Raw genomic sequence first — 21181 nt, forward strand, 5'->3', positions numbered from 1 at the left:
GACAGATATCCCCCTGTAGGGGAAAACAACAAACATGATTAAAAAATATCTTCAAGATCTTATGTGCAAGAGGGAATTATGGTTCTGTGCATTTTGAACTTGACAATTCAGACTACAAACTGAAGAATTGAACATTGAAAAATGCAAGGACTTTCTTTTGAGCATTAAATTCACTCCTCTGTTCAGTTCTCTAACAAAGGTTACAAATCACAAGGAAAAATTATATTGGAATCTAGAAAATTACAGCATCAATCCATTAAATTGGCCTCAATCAGAGGCCCTTCTCAGTAGCTGCTGCCAGCTTAAATATATAAAGTCTGATTTTTTTATAGATGAACATAAATTAGTACTGAAATATGAAAACATAACCATTAGTAACGAGTGCAGGAATGAAAAATATTAGAAATCTTGAAAGGTGTAATAGAACCGACTGTGAAGATTTTACAGGTTAAGCACAGAGTATACTTGCTTATTTATAATGGGATGTGAGCTATGGATTGGATAGCATTTATTGCCCAATCCTAGTCGATCTTATGGTGGTCAGCTACCTTTTGAATTTTTGCAGTTTATTTGCTGTTAGCACATCCACAATAGTGTTAGGGAGGAAATACCTGGACTTTGATACCATAACACTGGAAGAACAGCAGTATAGCTTGGACAGGAAATTTCACCTGAATGTGTTCCCATTCAAAAGGAATTGCCCTAAGGTGACTTGGTGGATTTCTGCCATGTATTTTACAGATGGTCCACACTGTCACTGCTGCCTGTTGGTATTAGACTGTTTATGAATATGGTGCCAATCAAGCAGGCTGCATTGCCCTGGATGGTGTCAAACTTCAAGGATGCTGTTATCATCTTGTTGTCATCTAGACAAGTGAATATTCCACAACTTGCCACTTGCAGATGACGGACAGGCTTTGGGGAGTCAAGAGATAATTTACTATGCTACTGACCTGCTCGTATGGCCACAGTATCTTTCTGGCTAATCCAGTTCAGTTTTTATAGTAGAGCCCAGGATGATGACAATGGAGGATTCAGTTATGCTAATGCCATTTACTGTCAAGGGATGATGGCTAGATCTCTCTTGAAGGAGACGGCTAATTCCTGACACTTGTATGCATGAAGGTTACTACCAGTTTTTTGCCAAAGCCTGCCTAGACATGGATCATTTCAATATCTGAGGAGTCTGAATGATGCTGAACCTTGTGCATTCATCAGCAACCATCCCCACTTTTGATCTTATGATGGAAGGAAGGTCATTGACATAGCAGCTAAAGATGGCTGGACCAAGATATGACACTGATCAACTTCTACAAAGCATCTTGGATTGACTTCCAGTATGACTTTGATCAGTAGAGAGCTTTCCCTCTGCTGACTGAGGGGGCCTTAGTAGAATTAGTCAGGAAATGGCAGGATGCTATTCCTATAGAATTTTTTGGAATACAGTAACATCTCAAGAGAAACCAGAATGGATTGCCAGCTGGTGAATAAAGGAAACTGAAACATGACGAATAATAGTGTGGAGGAAGAAAATTTGATAGTACATAATTCCTGCTCTAGTAACAATGCAAACGATTACCTTTTCAACTTCCAGTTGCTTCTCCTTCAATAATTCCAAGGTTCTCTGGTTTGCTGTACCAATAAGAGCCCGAACCTCTTCATCAATAATCTGTGCTGTGTTCTCACTGTACGGCTTTTCAACAACTGTATCACCTTGTCGTGGAAGGTCAAAGGACACTTGCCCGAGTTTTGTACTCATACCAAATTGAACAATCTGGAAGGGAAAAAAAGATTCATAAATAGATCAGAGCTCCCAGATAGGAACAGTACCAAATAAGTTGCTGAGTCAGGTGGAGCAGATGTGACAAAGCTTAATTTTCAACTTTTGCTGAACCAGCTGATTAGGTGCAGAGCTCTGACAACAGCGTCATGAAACTTGATGATAACGCATAATTATGAAGAGTAAATTCCACAGTAAAAATTCATCACTTACTGGATTGTTTAACAAGTTACACATTCTTCAAATAATTAATAGCATAACTGCTAAAGCTAAGCATACACACGTTAGGGAAGGACTTTCTTGTTTTTTTGTATCATTGTGCATCAGCATTGATCACTTGATGATAGCCTCCTGAGATAACTAAACTGTTTGAAGATTCAAGAACTCCTACTCCTTCAAAAGTATTTAATTTAAACATCCATACCAATGGATACATAACAAAACACAGACTGATATACAATGATCTCAGTTTTAGGAAAGCAGATGATGGAGCAAAGTTTGAAGGTATGGGGTGTGAATATGTAGTTTTGATCTTCTTAATATTGTAGATAACACAAGATTTCATTTGGGTCAAGCATCTTGCAAAGAGGCCAACTGAGTACTATAAGCTCAAATGAGGAATATGCAGTCATGCATGCAGATAAGATTACTGAAAGGTAAAGATACAGGTACAGAAAGATAAATTTCCATTGTTACTGGTTCCAGCTCAATAGTGAAGAGTTGACATAGAAGATCCTTGCAGTGGCTGTGTTAGTTGGCCAAAAATGCCATTTCGGAAATGCTTTGTCTAACTGGAATTCAAACAAGAGAAGTCTCAAGAAGCTGATAATAGAAGAAAGATTTTAGGGGAGGATTATATGGTTGACTGCACAGGTCGTGGGGAATAAAGGAAGTAAAGGATTATTGCCACATAAAATGCAAAACTTTTTTCAGGGCTAAATCTGTAATGTGTAAGTGGTCATAACTAATTCAGAAGATTCAACCAAAAAAGTCATTGCAGTTCTGGTCTCCTTCCCATCGGTAAGATGTTGTGAAACTTGAAAGGGTTCAGAAAAGATTTACAAGAATGTGGACAGGGTTGGAGGATTTGAGCGATAGGGAGAGGTTGAATACACTGGGGCTCTTTTCCCTGGAGCATCGGAGGCTGAGGGGGTGACCTTATAGTGATTTATAAAATCATGAGGATAGGATAAATAGACAAAGTCTTTACCCTGTGGTGGGGGAGTCCAGAACTAGAGAGCATAGGTTTAGCCTGACAGAGGAAAGATACAAAAGGGACCTACGGGGCAACTTTTTCAAACAGCACAGAGAGGGTGGTACATGTATGGAATGAGCTGCCAGAGGAAGTGGTGGAGGCTAGCACAATTGCAACATTTAAAAGGCATCTGGATTGGTATATGAATAGGAAAGGTTTGGAGGGATATGGGCCAGGTGCTCGCAGGTGGGACTAGTTTAGGTTGGGATATTTGGTCAGCATGGATGGGTTGGACCGAAGGGTCTGTTTCCATGCTGTACATCTCTATGACTCTATGCCACTTTGAGAGACAAAACTGATACAAGGCGGAAAGAAAAATACATTTCATGAAAATATTGGAGAAAGTTCTGAAAGAGGAATTGAAGGAAATCATCAAAAATCAAATAGTGCTGGAGAAATTAATGGTAGTTAATTGTAGTTAGCTTTTCCCCTAGGATGGGGGATTTCACGACTGGGGGCATTTTTAATGTATATATTTATTGAAAACATGTTTCACTCTTTTTTAGCTTTTTTGGTTTCTTTTATAAAGTACAAAAGTACAGAAAAGTAGAAATAATATCGTATTATATTACACTACAGTAACATTGACAATGAACTGCCGACTATTCTTCAAGGTACAGCTACCTCATGTTTACTTAAACCAAATTCGCATAAACTCAAATTAAATAACATTAAATTAAATTACAATCCAGTAAATTACACTACATTGTACTATATTCCATTACTCCACTCACCACAACTCCATCAAGGCTCCTGTCCACAGGAGCAACAGTTATAATACCCGTATTTTCCAGACCCCACCCCCGGCGGACCCAAACCACCATATATAAAAGCCCTACTCAGTATCACTCAGTCCGTGCAATTTAGAAAGGGCCATCACGTCTTTAAAAATTGCTCTGTTCCATGGTGCACCATACTTAGAGTCATAGAGATGTACAGCATGGAAACAGACCCTTCGGTCCTTATCAGGTAATCTTGAGGGACGTGCTCCATCACAAGTCTGTCTGTCAAGACCTGGAGGCTTTTTAGATATTGAATGCATTAAGATGTTCTTCCTTGTACAGTGTATAAGAATACTGAATAACCTCTTCTGTGCTCACCCAAAGAGGGAAGATTCGGTAGTCCCAAAAGGAGGGACACCGGATCCTCTGTAACTTCCATTCCCAGGATCCTCTTTAGGTCATTCACTATGCATGCCCCCTCCCTCTCCACCCAGTATCCACGGATCTTGTAACAGGACCAAAAGCAATGTGTACAGTTGCCATTATGGTTTTTACATTTGGCACATTTTGGATAAGATTCTTTCTTAGACTTTACTCTGGCACCATATGGGTTCTATGGAGGATCTTCAACTGCATCACTTGTACCTTTTACATATAAAAATTTTCTTTACATTCCCCCATATATCCTCACGTTTCTGATGAGATTTCTTCCCCTAACTCCTGATTCCATATTGCCCAAGGCATTCCCTCTCTGCCTTGGTACTATCAGAGAGCACCCCCACATCAGAGCACTCTTCATTCTAAATCCGATTTGTTGGACTGGGTCAAGAGCATGGTCTTCTTCTGTACATAATTCCTAATCTGGAAATATCTGAAAAAGTCTCTATTAGGGATTCCGTATTTCTGACCTAATTCACTGAAAGACATCAAGATCTCTCCCTCGAAATAAATCTCCCGCACAGGAGATTCCTTTACCCTCCCATGCTGTGAAGCCAAAGTCCATTGACCCTGGTCTAAATCCTGGGGCTCCCACTAACGGGGTGAACTGCAAAGTCTTAAGCAAGTTACCCTCACCCTGCTGTATCATCCCCCATGCTTTTACCATATTTATGATAATCAAACTCTCACAGGTGTTGAACAGATCTCATCTCATCCATGAACAGTAAATTTATGAGGGGACATCTTGCCTGCGAGGCCTCTACATCAAGCTGTATCGACAGAGTCATTGCACACCCATCCGCTTACATATGATAACAGGGTGCCTATTTGGCATCTCTTCAGATCTGAGAGGTTCGCCCCCTATATCCTGTGGAAGTTGCAACTTGGTAAATTTAATTAGGGGGGGCGCCTATGGCACCAAATAAATCATCCAAGCTATCCCGCAAACCTGTGCAGCACCTGTTTGGGTATTAACAACAGGAGCACCCTCATAGGATATAACAACCGAGGAAGAACCATTCATTTTAATCAAGGCTATATTGCCTATCCGTGATATGGGTAGTCCCTCCCATTGCTGCAAGTCCTGCTTTATTCTCTCAAACAGCTGCACAAAGTTAGCTCCACACAGCTGCTGCAAGTAAGGGGTAATAAAAAGTCTGAAATAGAGAAAACCTGTCTATGACCATCTAAAAGGTCCTCCAGCTTTGGTACTTTCATCAATCCCCCCCAAGGGCATGATTTTCAATTTTGTGAAATTTATCCCATATCCCAAAAAGCTACCAATAGTATCATTTTTTGTATTAGTGGGGGTATGGATTTTTTGGGGTTAGCCAAAAACAGAAGGACATCATCCGCACAGAGAGAATTCTGTGTTCTTCAACTCCCACCTGTGGTGCAATTATTTCAGGGCCCTTTCGGATGGCCTCCGCCAGTGGTTCAAGTACCAAGGTAAACAGTAGCGGTGACAGGGGACATCCCTGCAGGTTGCCCCTCCCCACACCAAAATTGCTCGCTTTAACCCCATTCGTGATAATCGCCACCTTGGTGTCTTTATGTAATACTGTCACCCACCTGGCAAAGGCCCCTCCCAGACCAAAATGATCTAAAACAGCAAAGAGATATGACCATTTCACTTCTTCAAAAGCCTTTTCTGAATCCAGGGAGACCACCAAACCCAGTCTCTGCTGACATATTTGCACTATGTTCAGTACCCACCTGATATTGTTGGAGGAGGTCCGGTCCTTGATAAACCAGCCTGGTCCTCTTTTATAATAATGGGCAGCACTTCTCCAACCTCAGAGCCAACAACACCTTTGATAGAATTTTAAAATCCATATTCAACAACAAGATGGGTCTATACGATGAGCAACCCTCAGGGTCTTTCCCTTTCTTCAAAATAAGGGAGATATTAGCCTCCCTAAGAGAGGGCGGAAGGCAGTCCTGGCTATGGGAATGACTATACATCTTCAGCTAACATGTGCACAAACTTCTTGCAAAATTCACATGGGAACCTGTGTGGACCGGGTGCCTTGCTACCCTGGAGCTGCCTTACCACCTCTTGTGCCTCCTGTACTGTCAGACATGCCTTTAAAAGAGAGGCCTCCATCTGCGTTTATACCAGGGATGTCTAAGTTTTGAACAAAGGATTGCATTCTCGCTTTCCATCCACACAGCACTCCGCCCGGTATAATTCTGCATAGAGCTCCCGGAATCTGACATTGATCTTCCTCAGTTCACGAGTGACATTGCCAGTTCTCTCCCCAGTAGACACAATGGACTGTGGAGCACTTTTTCTCCTAGTCAGGTAAGCTAGGTATCAACCTGGCTTATCCCATATTCAAACAGCCTTTAATTTGCAAAGGAGACCCTCTCTTAGCCATTTGGGTTGACACTGAGTCCAGAGCAGCCCGGAGAGCCATGACCCATTGCAATTTGACCATTGTTGATCTGGTATAATATACCGATTCAGCTGCTTTCAGCCGGGCCTCAAGCATCCGCTGCTGCTCTCCCCTCTGTCTCCTTCTCATTGTTGAGTATGAAATAATCATACCCCTTAAGAATGCTTTGGTGGTGTCCCAGAGCACTGATGGATTTACTGGCCATACCCTGATTATGTCCCAAAAAGCCCTGGACTCTCTTGTGATTTACTGTACAAAGTTGTCATCCTTCGAAACGGATCCATGCGCTAGTGCCGCATGCCCACTCCACTACCTTTGATCTTAACAACCAAATATACTGCTGCATGGTCCGAAAGTTATGCTCCCAATCCTGCAGACCAATGCCAAGTTCAAACAAACTGACGGAACAAAGAACATAAATTCTTGTCTGGCACTTGTGTGAGTTGGAATAAAAGGTAAAGTCCCTCCCATTTGGATGGAGGCATCAACTAAAAATTTGAGAGGATGTGCCAGGGAACAGTAAATGTTCAGGATGCCATAGTCTTCTCAGTGTATCAGCGCCTTGAGAATGACAAACCGTCCATACTAATTCTTGATTTGATCGGTCACCTGAAATGGGAGGTTCCGTTGTACCGCTATGGCCACTCCTCTGCTTCTGGAGTTAAAAGAGGAAAAGAATAACCTATCGTATCCCTCCCCTGCTGTAACTTCAGATGGTCCCCATCAGTCAAATGTGTCTCTTGCAACAGCGTGATGTCAATTCTTTCCTTCCTCAGATTTGAAAGCACCATTTTCCTTTTAATGGGGTGCACCACCTGAACAGATCATTAGCCATGACCGTACACTACAGCCCGCGGTCCCCCGAGAGGAAGAAGCCCATTCAATGTGTGATGAGTGGGGAAAAAGCAGACTTTATCAAATCTGAAGACTATTCCTATAAACACTACCAAAACTACTAAAACTAAAAAAACTAACCTCTACTCCTAACTTGAACAAATAAACACAAAAAACGCAAATCTCCAGCGATCTCCCACCTTGCTCAGTGGGGACATTCACTGCCAACCTCACAACCTTCCTCACACCTTTCAGTTCAAATCACACTCCAAACCCAAGGAATGAAAAAAAAACATTATTTACACACCTGCAAGTTAAGAATGGACACCCACGCCCACCCCACCCCCACCCCCACATCTCAACCTGACACATCTTTACATCAAAGTAGTAACCACTTCTCACCCAGCAAAACAGAACAATAGAATAACTAATAACCACCAAACAGATATAACATCAAACATACCGGATTTTACACAATACCAAGCCTATTAGGCCCCAGACCCCAAAAGGGAAAAGAACAAAGCGAGAAGGTTATATTATACCATTGTCCACACGCATCTTTTCCTCCTTCCACCTCGGCCAAAGTCTATCATTTCAGCAAGTTCAAAAATTCTTTTACTTTTTCTGCTGAGTCGAAGTTGTAATTGAAATGTAGCATTGCTGGGTACCTCAGAGAATATTGAATGTTTAAATCTCTTAATTTTTTCTTTACATCATCAAAAGTCTTCCTTTTCTTAATTATGGCCCCATTAAAGCCATGAAAAAAACATTATCTTTGAACCTTAATAAGCCAAAGCTTGTGGATCTCCTCCCAATCTTCTGGCTGTTTCTATTACTAATTGCTTTCTCTTGTAACGCTGGAGTCGCACTAGGACCAGGTGGGGCGCTGGGGCAGCCCTGACCTGCTCATCGCAATGCAGTGGGCTCACTCCACATTCACCTGGCTCGACTCAATCTCCGGCCCCAGCAACTCCGGAAGCCACCTCTCAAGAAAATCTTCACGCCCCAGTAAGCCCAAGATCCCGAGATTTTTTTTTCCGACATAGATTTTCGAAGTCATCCACTTGTTCCTGCAGGGCCTGAACCTGGCCTCCCAAGGTTTGGATCCGCCCCTCAGATCTCTCCTTCGTGGCCTCAGAGGGCATGACCTCCTGTTCCACCACTTCTACACACTGATCCAATGCCCGGGTATCCTGCTCATGCTTTGTCAGCATGGCAGTAATTGGTTCCGGTGCTCCCTCGATTTTTTTCATGGGGTTTTGGCGCGGGTGGGTAGGAGCCCACCTTGCTTGGGGTATGGCACAGAGCCCAACACAGCAGACTGTTCAGACTGCTGCCATATTGAATCTCCCGCGGGCATATTTTTGAGGTGAGAGGAGAGAGATTTAAAAAACTACAAGGGGGCAAATATTTTTACACAGAAGCGGTTTGCATGTGAAATGAACTTTCTGAGAAAGTGTGGATGTGGGTACAATTACAATGTTTAAAAGAAATTTTGATAGATACATGAATGGGAAAGGTTAGGAGGGATGAGGGCAAGGACCAGGCAGGTGAGAATAGTTTAGTTGAGATTACGTTCGGTATCAACTGGCTAGACTAAAGGGTCTGTTTCTTTGCTGTATGACTCTATGATTCAATGAAAGCTGATAATATCTTTGTGTCTGATCAGTCATATCCCAGGAGATGACAAGAGGTAGCCATGGAAATTGAGGATGCATTGGCTATCATCTTCTAAAGTTTTGCAGATCTGGAATAGTCTTGGGAGATTGGAGGGTGGCAAATGTAACTTCAATATTTAAAAAAAGAGGAAAAAGTGGATATGTTATTGAGTGGGTGTGTTCTAGACCCCCGGTCCTACAAAGTAGGGCCTCCTCTAACCTAACTTTAAAGTCCACAGACTTGCCCCAAAAAGAGAGTCCAGGGAAGTTCCCGTTGAGAGAAGAAAGAGTCTTTAGCTCAGGAGTCTTCGACAAGGAGGTTGATTGAAGTGACTACGGCACAGTTGAAGAGGGTGAAGACATGACTGCCCAGCTGGTTCAGTGTGCTACGTGCATTATGCGGGAGGTCAACGACTCTGGTGTATCTGGCTCGTATATCTGTGGAAAGTAGGTGCACGCTCAGCTACTGACAGAGCATATCACAGCACTGAAGAAAGAAGTCGAGGACCTTAGGCTCATCCGAGAGAACGAGATCTTTCTGGACAGGACCTTCAGCGAGGTGATTACATCGACCATACCAGAAGAGAGCAATAGAGAGAAGACGATGAGGAAGGCAGAGAGGAGACAGGTGCAAGAGACCCCGGGGGAAGTACCTGTCAGGGACAAGTTGAATCTTTTGGAAACACAGTACAGGCAGATGACACTGCCAGTCTGCGAGGCGGCCAGGTCTGTCAATCAAAAGGTGGCGTGGAGGCAGACATCGCACAGAGCCGTGGTGATAGGGGACTCCATAGTGAGAGGAACTGAACGGGGTTTCTGTGGCAACAGGCAGGATTTAAGGATGGTGTGTTGCCTTCCTTGTGCCAGGGTTAAGGACATCGCTGACAGAGTGCAGGAAATCCTCAAGGGCAAAGGTGAAGAGCCAGAGGTGGTGATACATGTTGGCACGAATGACGTCAGGAAGAAGAGGAGGAACATACTACAGCGGGACTTCAGAGAACTAGGAAGGCGGCTGAAAAGCAGGACGTCCAGGGTGGTTATCTCCGGTTTGCTTCCAGTTCCTCGGGCTGGTGAGGCCAGAAACAGGGAGATAATGGACTTGAACGTGTGGTTGGGGAACTGGTGTAGGAAGCAAGGGTTTACCATTTTTTACCACTTTTTAAGAAAGGAGCGAGAGAGAAAGTAGGAAATTATAGGCCGGTTAGTCTGACCTCAGTGGTGGGAACAATGCTGGAGTCAATTATAAAGGATGAAATTACAATACATCTGGATAGCAGTAACTGGATAGATCAGAGTCAGCATGGATTTATGAAGGGGAAATCATGCTTGACTAATCTTCTGGAATTTTTTGAGGATGTAACTCTGAAGATAGACAAGCCTTTGATAAAGTCCCACATAGGAGGTTAGTGAGCAAAATTAGGGCGCATGGTACTGGGGGCAAAGTACTGACTTGGATTGAAAATTAGTTGCCTGACAGGAAACAAAGAGCAGTGATAAACGACTCCCTTTCGGAATGGCAGGCGGTGACCAGTGGGGTACCGCAGGGATCAGTGCTGCGACTGCAGCTTTTTACAATGTATATTAATGATATAGAAGATGGTATTAATAGTAACATTAGCAAATTTGCTGATGATACAAAGCTGGGTGGTAGGGTGAAATGTGAGGAGGATGTTAGGAGATTACAGGGTGACCTGGACAGGTTAGGTGAGTGGACAGATGCATGGCAGATGCTGTTTAATGTGGATAAATGTATGGTTATCCACTTTGGTGGCAAGAACAGGAAGGAGATTACTACCTAAATGGAGTCAAGTTAGGCAAAGGGGCAGTACAAAGAGATCTGGGTGTTCTTGTACACCAGCCAATGAAGGTAAGCATGCAGGTACAGCAAGCAGTGAAGAAAAAATAGCATGCTGGCCTTCATAACAGGAGGGATTGAGTTTAGGAGTAAAGGGGTTCTTCTGCAGCTGTACAGGGCCCTGGTGAGACCACACCTGGAGTACTGTGTGCAGTTCTGGTCTCCAAATTTGAGGAAAGACATTCTAGCTATTGAGGGAGTGCAGCGTAGGCTCACGAGGTCAATTCCTGGAATGGCGGGACTTATTTATGTTGAAGGATTGGAGCGATTGGGCTTTGTATACCCTTGAGTTTAGGGGATCTGATTGAGACGTATAAAATTATTAAAGGATTGGACACTCTGGAGGCAACATGTTTCTGCTGATGGGTGAGTCCCGAACCAGAGGACACAGCTCAAAAATAAGGGGTAGGCCATTTAGGACAGAGATGAGGAGAAACTTCTTCACCCAGAGAGTGGTGGCTGTGTGGAACGCTCTGCCCCAGAAGGCAGAGTTGGATAGAGCTCTCAAGGATAGTGGAATCAAGGGTTATGGGGATAAGGCAGGAACAGGATACTGATTGAGGATGATCAGCCATGATCATAATGAATGGTGGTACAGGCTTGAAGGGCAGAATGGCCTACTCCTGCACCTATTGTCTATTACAGATCAATTAATCCTGACATCAATGATAGGGAATATGTTCAAGTCTATCATAAAGGTTGCGATAACAGGACACTTAGAAAATATGAATGGAATTATGCAAAGTGAGAATGGATTCACAACAGTGAAAATCTGTTTGAGAAACTTACTGCTGGATGTAACTAGCAGAATAAATGAGGGATGCCTGGTGGATGTGGTGATTTAGATTTTTTTTAAATAGTAAAGCTTTTAATAAAGTCCCACCCAAGAACTTAATGAGCAAAATCAATGCACACGGGACTGTTGGCAATATATTAGCATGGACTAAGAATTAATTAGCAGACTGAAAAGAAGAGACTAGGACTGAATCAATAAGTTTTGTGGTGGAAGGTGGTGACAAGTGGAGTTAGATTTCCAGAGGTTATAAAGTGTCAATGGTTATGGGGAGAGAGCAGGAACATGACATTGAGAGGAAGGACCAGCCATTATCATGTTGAATCGTGGAGAAGCTCAATGGGTCAAATGGCCTACTCCTGCTACTATTTTATTTGTTTCTATGAAATGGGAGAGGTGTTAGTGAGGACCAAGATCTCTGAATTGCTGAACCTTATTTTTAAAAGTATGAGACTGTATCTAAAGAAAGAGGACCTCTTACAATAATTAGCAATAGTAGCAATACAAGAAAGGATATTGGGCAATTAGGATATCAGTGTGAAAGGGGCATGCGTGTGTAGAGTAGTGAAAGAGAATGCAAGACAAAGAGGAGAAATGAGGAAAAAGGCAAACGTTCAAAGAATTACAGAGAATGGAAGACAGGAAGGACTAACTTAGGTGTAAAGGGAAAGCCAAAGCAGGTTGCTGCATGATCACTTTCTTGGAGCTGAAGAAAGCTATGAGCTCAGTGAATTTGTCACCAGAGGTGAGTCTAGAATGAGCAAATCGGAGGAGTTTGACAAGATAGTTGCCAGTGACAGCCGCATCCTATGGAAGAATAAAAACACTAATTCCATCACCAAGGAAGGCAAGTTGGATAGCATTTGCCACTGCATTAAAAATACTCTTTAACTGTAACATCTAACATCTATAACCATGGCTAAGTTCAGTGATGAAAATAATGTTACAAAAATAACAAACACATATTAAAGCATTATTAGTGATAATAGGTCTCCAAAAAATTTTGCAATTGGCCCCATTCCACTAGGATGAAAGAATGTAATGTAAATGAACAACGCACAACTTTGCTTCTCCCAGGAATAAAAATACAAGGAGGGCACCCTCCTTTTCCAAGTGGCTTATTTGAAACCGAAGAAACTCTATTTGTCGAGCCCCAAAATGAATCACAGGTCAAACAGGGAATCAAAACAATTGAGATGATAATGAGGTATGAAAGGAGGTTTACCTGGGCATAAGCACTCTGTGTGATTTTTTTCAGATCGTCCTGAGCACCTGTTGTGATGCGTTCAAAAAATATCTGCTCAGCCACTCGGCCACCAAGCATCATGCACATGCGATCAAAAAGCTGTTCTTTTGTGTAAAGGTACTGCTCTTTAGGCAAGTATTGTGCATAGCCAAGACCTTTCCCACGAGGTATAATAGAAACCTGCAGAAATAAATTAAGCATTAGATCTTAAAGGATTGAAAATTTTCAAGATAAAATAATACTTCTTTAAATCTGACCTACAATTATGTCATGCAGAGTGATCACAAACTTTCAATACATGCAGGAATGATCTACTTCCAAATGCTTTTCATTTAGAAGGTTTCCATATCTTTAGCTTCACAATTAAAACTTGAGCTGTATATATTTGAAAATTTTATTGGTAATAAAAAAAAAACCCATCAAAAATAAATGAAATAAATTGTTCTCTATTTTTCTAACTTGGTAATTAGAAATAAGGTTGGTGCAATCACAATCTGAATTTGATAGAATGAGAAGATCATATAATTCAGAAATTAAACTGTTTAATGGTTTTTAATATACATTGCAATGGATGTTATTCCTTGATAATCTTATGAGTCCATACATTTTTATTTTGCCATTAAGATAATGGTAAATCTCTTCCTACAAATGAAAAATCATACAACTACCCTTTTGTCATCTTTTTGGGTTGTTGTGATACAAGATAGCGATTTAGCTTCTACTAAATAGGTCACTGGTTACAAATGAGAGGTAGCCTACTTAAACAGAGATTAGGTGGAACATTTTCTTTCAGAACTCTCTTCTTTAAAGGGTGATAGAAGCAGTGTCCCTGAGTAGCTTAAAGGCAGAGATAAACAGATTCTTGTTCACCAAAAGGGTAAAAGCTTTTCAGGGGTAGGCAAGAATGTGGACTGAAGTTTGTCAGGTTAGCTATAATCTTAATGAACAGCACAGCAGGCTTGAGGGGCTGAATAGCCCACTCCTGCTCTTAATTCATGTGCTCATATTTAATAAACATATAGCAAAAACAGTACCATTGAATTCCCACTCAAATCATCACTTGTTTTTATAATATCTTGCTCCACAAATTCTTTCACCTTCTTTGAAAGAACCGAGCTTTCCCATTTAGTTAAAAAACACAAACTGCTGAAGAAACTCAGCTGGTCTGGTAGCATCTGTGGAGAGAAAACAGTCAATTTCAGGTCCAGAGACCCTTCTTCAAAACCTTTCTTCAGAGATGCTGCCAGACCTGCTGAGTTTCTTCAGCACTTTCTGTTTTTGGTTCAGATTTGCAGTTCTCTGTTTTTTGCTTCTCGTTTAATATGTTCATTAAGCAACCGAATTGGGAGTAACAACTTTTAGATTCGAAGAATCAAAGTGTAAAACCAGAAAACTTCCATTCATTCGCACAAATTATCACTCGACTGTCCTGTGATACTGAGTTCTTATATCCTACTTGATGTCAAAATATTCATTCATACTTTTCTTCAAAACAGAAACAGTGATTTTTTTTACTTTAAGTAGAGGGTCTGCATGTTCCAAGAACCATCCAACGACAGCATGTCCTGCCTCATGGTAAGCAACAACCTTCTTCTCATCAGGTTGCAAGACCTGTGTTTTTTTCTCTAATCCTAAAATGGAACAAAGAACAAAAAGTGATCAACAAAAGAAAGCTGCAGTTTTAAATGGATAGATTGTTCAGGGAAATTTTAGTTTTGTTATGGACCAGACCAAACCCCCTCAAAATATATTAAGACGACAGTCCACACTCTAATGTTTTCTTAAGTTAAAGGTAAGTGTAAGGCATTGCATTCTAGATGATATTCAATTGGTCAAACTATCGACTTTAAGCAAAACACACTTTATTTTCATACTACATTTAAAACACAAAATAAAAATAAAAGAATTAGCTTAACTGTAACTCTAACGAAATGCTTAACTAAATACTAGGTATATTAACTACTAAAAATTAACCGTTCCAATGTAGTAACTTCTGATAAATACACCCTTGGCAAACTCAGTAAAATAGACTGTCTTATATGCAATTCTAGCAGCAGGAAGAGAACCCCAGTTTTTAGCTGTACACAGAGGGGAATAAACCCCAGTTTTTAGCTGTACACAGAGCTTTAAGAACCCAGCAAATGCTGAAAGCTAAAACTGAAAATCCTGGTTCTGTGGGTGCTTGACCCCACCCTAGCTGCTTCTATTCTTCCAAGTTTTAAAAAACACCCAAGGCCTCAGAAGCTGCTTACTCTATTGGCTTTGAGCAGAATGCTCAGCATCTCTGTCTTAAACTTTCTTTGCTTTTTAAAAAAAAAGGTCAAATATACCTCTTAAAGTCATAGTACCGTCACAGTTTAGATGCTTAGTGTACCCTCTCCCCTACTGCTCTACTGCAATTTTCAAATACTGTGTAATGATGAATGAACTGGATATTTAATTAATCACAGAATGATAAAATTTTAAGCTATTAAAGTTTCAAATCTCTGACATTCAAGAAAAGACAGATTTATTTCAACATACCAGCTTTATGGATATATGAACAGGAAGGGTTTAGAGGGCTATAAGGTCTAATGCTGGCAAATGGGACTAGATTAATTTAGGATATATGGACGCATTGCACCAAAGGGTATGTTTCCATGCTGTAAGCTCTATGACTCTATGTCACTCTGACTGCTATGGTATACAATGACGTGATCAGTGAATGGCCTTGGTTTTAAGAGACAGTTAGAGTAAAACAGAATAGGTGATTAAATTATACAAATACAAGTTGTTGACATACAGATTGAAATTGTTCAATTAGAATGATACATTCATCATATATACAGAAGTATAAAAGGATAAAAATCACAATTCAGAAAACTTTTCTAACTACAAAGGGACAATATACGTCATAAACTGACTATGTTATTTAATTCTAACACTAAGTACCCATCAGCACCTATCCTCCACCCTGCCAATATCATCTCTTTTACTGCTTAAAATCCCGTTCCTCAATAATTTTAATGCAGTATACAAATTCCATTCAAATATTTAAAGCTGTCTTTGCACAGCACATTGCCTATCATATGACCTAACTTGATTTGGGTTTGAGCAGTACGCTTTTCCACAGATGGAAATCTGCCTGCACTTGACTGCAACATCCCGTCATTGGGATTACCCTGCACACTGGATTAGAATATGCACTGATTACTGTCACATGACTTTGCATCTAACTGCATCATTTTTAAGGTAAGTAATTTTAACCTACTATTACCGACATCCTCCAGCTACTGTTATCGACTGAGGTTCAGGGCTGTACTTCTGCACACACTGGCTTCTCAGATTTAATCTGCTGCTACCTTTGAACTTGGATAGAAACATGCTCTCTTTTACACTTCACCTGAAGAGGTGCTCCAAAAGCTTATCATTTCTGGTGTTGTGTGATTCTGACTTTGTCCACCCTAGTCCTAAACTGGCACCTCCACATTACGACATAATTGGGAGATATTATTGCAAACACCGTGCCTGCTATTTAAGTACATGAAACAGTGAGACAATATAAAGATTACCAGGACTAAACTCCTCATTAAGCCTCAGAAGAGAGGCAAAATTAAAGTTACATTAAGCACAATAAAATGGAAGCAATCATAGGAATTCAAAGTTTGTGAGAAGATTTGTAGCTCGGGTGCTCATTGTTGTGGTCCTGTTCGACGAGCTAGGAATTTGTGTTGCAGACGTTTCGTCCCCTGTCTAGGTGACATCCTCAGTGCTTGGGAGCCTCCTGTGAAGCGCTTCTGTGATGTTTCCTTCGGCATTTATAGTGGTTTGTCTCTGCTGCTTCCAGTTATCAGTTCCAGCTGTCCACTGCAGTGGCCAGTATATTGGGTCCAAGTTGATGTGTTTGTTGATAGAGGCATGGCACTTATCCACAGATTCTATGAATTCCCTGGCTGTTCTCTGTTTGGCTTGTCCTATAATAGTAGTGTTGTCCCAGTCGAACTCATGTTGCTTGTCATCTCCGTGTGTGGCTACAAAGGATAGCTGGTCGTGTCGTTGGTGTTCACCAACTAGCCACGAAACGACACGACCAGCTATCCTTAGTAGCCACACACGGAGATGACAAGCAACATGAGTTCGACTGGGACAACACTACTATTATAGGACAAACCAAACAGAGAACAGCCAGGGAATTCGTAGAGACATGGCACTTATCCACAGATTCTATCAACTAACACATCGACCTGGACCCAATATACCGGCCACTGCAGCGGACAGCTGGAACTGACAACTGGAAGCAGTAGAGACAAACCACTATAAATGCCGGAGGAAACATCACAGAAGTGCTTCACAGGAGGCTCCCAAACACTGAGGATGTCACCTAGACAGGGGACGAAACATCTGCAATACAAATTCCCAGCTCGGCGAACAGAACCACAACAATCATAGGAATTTGTAAGATTACAACAGGTTTGCTTGCAAACCACCATTCCATGGCATCGCTTATAGTGAAGAACATGGCCTTTGCCAGTTTCATTTTGTCATATTCAGAGGTTTGGGACAGATAGATAGTACTTGTCGACATTGCTGGAATATAATATTGCATTGTATTACAAACTCTCGCATTGCTAATTATAATCATTGCTCTCTATTTCTGATTTTGCAGCTGAATTAAGGTTGTTCACTGAGGACACTGAACCTACAATATAAAGGAAACACTTGCATCATGCAGATAGAAGGTAAACAGAACCTCTGAAAACAATAACTTAAAACCATAATTAGATTCAAAAGAAAGAAACATGCTATTCTGCAATTCTTTAAGGAAGGCAAATGTTACATGTATTAAAGATAGCAATCTGTTCAGGTGCATTTAACACTCAACATAACAACTGTAAACTCTCACCATCTGATATCCCCAAGCTGCAACATTAAGAACGAACAAACTTTGGCTTTGATAGAAGATACTAAATCATTTTGTCCATCATATTATAATGTTAATTGCTGACATGATTGAATGTTCTGCATATGTCAAAAAAGATCAATTTAAGTGATCATTCTACAATAGATATATTTAAAGGCTGAACAAAGGGAAATTGAATTAATGAGAATACACTTGTCTGAAGAATAAATACTTGCAGAGACTGGGTGGACAATTTCCGTACTGTACATTTTGATGCCAATCTACCAAACCTAACCAAGCTTATTTGGAGGAAATACTTTCTGTTCAGCAATCACTGTACGAGTGAAACAGACACAAAGAAATGCAAGACTGGCTTTCCTAATTATTGTGGTTAGTTTTCAAATTTTCCTAAAAGCACACTTTGTTCTTACCCTCATATTTTCCTATGGGTTTAAAAAAAAGATGACTACTTTTGCAAAGATTTAAGTTTGGCTGATTTCTCACAAGCACCAAAAGAGTTGAGAGCAGCAGAGAATCAAGAATTTAAAAGATCTATTTGTAGTTTTACCAAAAGTTACACAAATATGGAATAAACAGAACGTTTTCACCAGCAGTGGTGGCTCTTAGTAGCCTTTCAAAGAACATAGCTCACTTAAACCTGTAACTAGTGAAGCAGCCATCACCAGTGACCATCTCAATGATGCATTTACCATTTGATGTCAAAGATAAAAAGGTAGGAAAATCATCATAGTGTCCCTACAGCATGGAAGCATGCCATTCGACCCATCAAGTCCACACCGACTCTCTGAACAGCATGACACTCAGATCCATCCTCTTACTCGATCCCTGTAACCTTGCATTTCCCATGGCTAATCCATCTAGCCTGCATATCCCTGGATACAATGGGCAATTTAGCATGGCCAATCCACCTAACCAGCACATCTTTGGACTGTGGGCTAAATGTACAGCAGGCACATTCCAAGTCAATCTCACCTCCAATCACACGTTCTATTGCCTGTTCAAAGTGCTTCACATGGATTGATTCACTTAAATGACGAGCAGCAATCAGAGCAGCTTCATTACAGACATTGGCAATATCAGCACCTGGAAAAAAAAGTATGTTGTATGTGTTGAATATGAGTTATAAAGTCTCGATTTTTGTGCATGCTGTGGGTTTCAACATTAGGGAGTAAAATTGCCTTTTTCTACCAATCTTCAGTATTAAACTCCCTAACCATAGGTCGACCAAGAATGAAATGCACACTAAAACTAGTTCTGCAAAGGTCCAATCTTAATGTGAGATCTCTCCTTGCAAAACACAGCTTCATATCCGTGTTACGGAGTCAATACAACCCAGAAGGAAACCAATCAACCCACAGAACTACATAACTGTCAACTACACATGTATCCGATAGCTATCCACATGGGAGATTTGCATTGTATCATTCTGACATGGATTTAAACCCAACAACCTGAATTACGTTACAACATGCAAACCCACAAATCACTAAGTCTGTCTATATAATGGTATGAGTCAATATCTTTACTGTGACAAAGTTCGCTTTCAAACTGTTGCACTGGTCTGAACTGCAATACTCATTCAACCTTTTCTTTCATCTCATGAATATCTGGGGAATAAATACATAAGGCTTGGTTATAAATTTGGTAACAAGTTCTAAACCACAGAAGACTGACAGTATAATTAAGTACTCTCTCCTTTTTGAAGACTCACCAGTGAACCCAGGAGTAAGTGCAGCTAGTTTACGTGCCAATGTTTCCTTACTGATACTAGAGTTCATCTTCAACGGGCTAAGATGAACTTTGAAAATTGATGCTCGTCCTTTGATATCAGGTGGACCTGCAAGTCAAAACAAATCCAGCAAACTTTAGACAAATTACAAAACTGGCTGAGTTCCCAGTGATTAATTATATTCTAATATATTCAAAACACTGATTAGGTCCGGTAAAACATTGTTATTTTTGGAATGGACAAAAATATGCATTTTAGTTATAATAACTTCAATTGTTTAATTTAAAAGAGGCTATGGCAAGGATCCTAACTGTGATACAAATTTAAATGAAACTATTTATGGCATGAATGCTATCCACTTCATCTGCAGTAATACTGAAATAATCACATCATCATTTCTTTTACATTATAGCTGCTGTGAAACAGCTATGCAACGTTCGACAACTACATCTATTTGAAAACACCAAGGGAAAATTATATTCTTGATGTGGAAAAACAGAACCAAGATTAAAAGCAAAATACTGTGGAAGTTGGAAACTGAAATAATACTGAAGTGCTTGAATAACTCAGCATGCCTGAGAAGAAACAAACAGAATTAAGGTTTTGAATCCAGCATCACTCTTCTTTGGAATTTATCATTATTTCAGAACTTAAGATGTTCGTAAACTATCTACTGACATCTGGTTTATTCCAAACAAGGCAACACTGAGCAATTTAAAATAAAACACTTCTTTTTAATAGTCCTGGGACATAAAAACCAACATCAGTCTTAATTTATGGAAGATCTCTTGATGCCGTATAATACTTTGTTATAGACACTTAGTTCATATTTTGGGTTTCCTAATTCCTTTCTTGTACCATAGGCTAATAACTGGCAACACTGACCTACCCCATTAGTTTAAAAACTCAAACTGCAAATATAAAATCAATTGTGTTGCACATGGAAGCAATTTGTTTTTTAAAAAATTAGATGAACAATACTGAACATTGTGGGGTAATGATTATGTTTTGAACAGAATTGGGAAATTGCTCAAATAATCATAAACAAAACCTTCTATGATGGTTTTTTTTTTCTCCAAGATACTCATTGCTATATTTAAATGGTAAATTTGTACAGTTTTGTTAATATAAATAAAAACGAGTTAATCCAAAAGTAAGCATTTTTAATTTGAATTCCCCTATGAACAACAATGACTGAGAAAACTCCACAACATTTAATAGCCTATTTGGTGTGCACTAGCCAATTTCTTAATAAAACAAGACTGTTTCAACATGAAAAGATTTTTAATAAGATAAAATCTGAAGAGCCTACTGGAAACAGAAAATGCTTGCAATTTTAACCTGAAAATCGCCATTTTTTTGGGAAGGGCCAGATTCCAGCAAATTGAATCTTGAACCAGAGTAGAAGATCACAGAAAGTACAAATGCATTGCTTTTGGATGTAATGCAGTTTTACAATTCTTTTGCACAAATTTGGCTAATTACATTGAAATCTGGATACAGAAACACTACATTATATATTGAAACTGCACCTGTTTAAAGTATACATACAAACAGTAAGTGGTTTGCAGC

The 21181-nt window shown here is 40.3% G+C and overlaps 1 protein-coding gene across 1 annotated transcript in view; it reads right to left on the reverse strand.

Annotated features, from left to right (window-relative positions):
* Positions 1 to 21181, reverse strand: part of LOC132823918 (AFG3-like protein 2) — a 54360-nt gene that overhangs the window by 3493 nt on the left and 29686 nt on the right. Inside the window, exons 12-16 of the mRNA XM_060838035.1 lie at positions 19592 to 19717; positions 18853 to 18963; positions 14496 to 14611; positions 12960 to 13160; positions 1580 to 1774 (exon numbers count right to left, since the gene is read on the reverse strand). Coding sequence (XP_060694018.1) covers positions 1580 to 1774; positions 12960 to 13160; positions 14496 to 14611; positions 18853 to 18963; positions 19592 to 19717 — 749 coding nt within the window. The remainder of the gene's footprint in view (positions 1 to 1579; positions 1775 to 12959; positions 13161 to 14495; positions 14612 to 18852; positions 18964 to 19591; positions 19718 to 21181) is intronic.

Source organism: Hemiscyllium ocellatum, chromosome 17, assembly GCF_020745735.1.
Source record: "Hemiscyllium ocellatum isolate sHemOce1 chromosome 17, sHemOce1.pat.X.cur, whole genome shotgun sequence".
NCBI classification, from domain to species: domain Eukaryota; kingdom Metazoa; phylum Chordata; class Chondrichthyes; order Orectolobiformes; family Hemiscylliidae; genus Hemiscyllium; species Hemiscyllium ocellatum.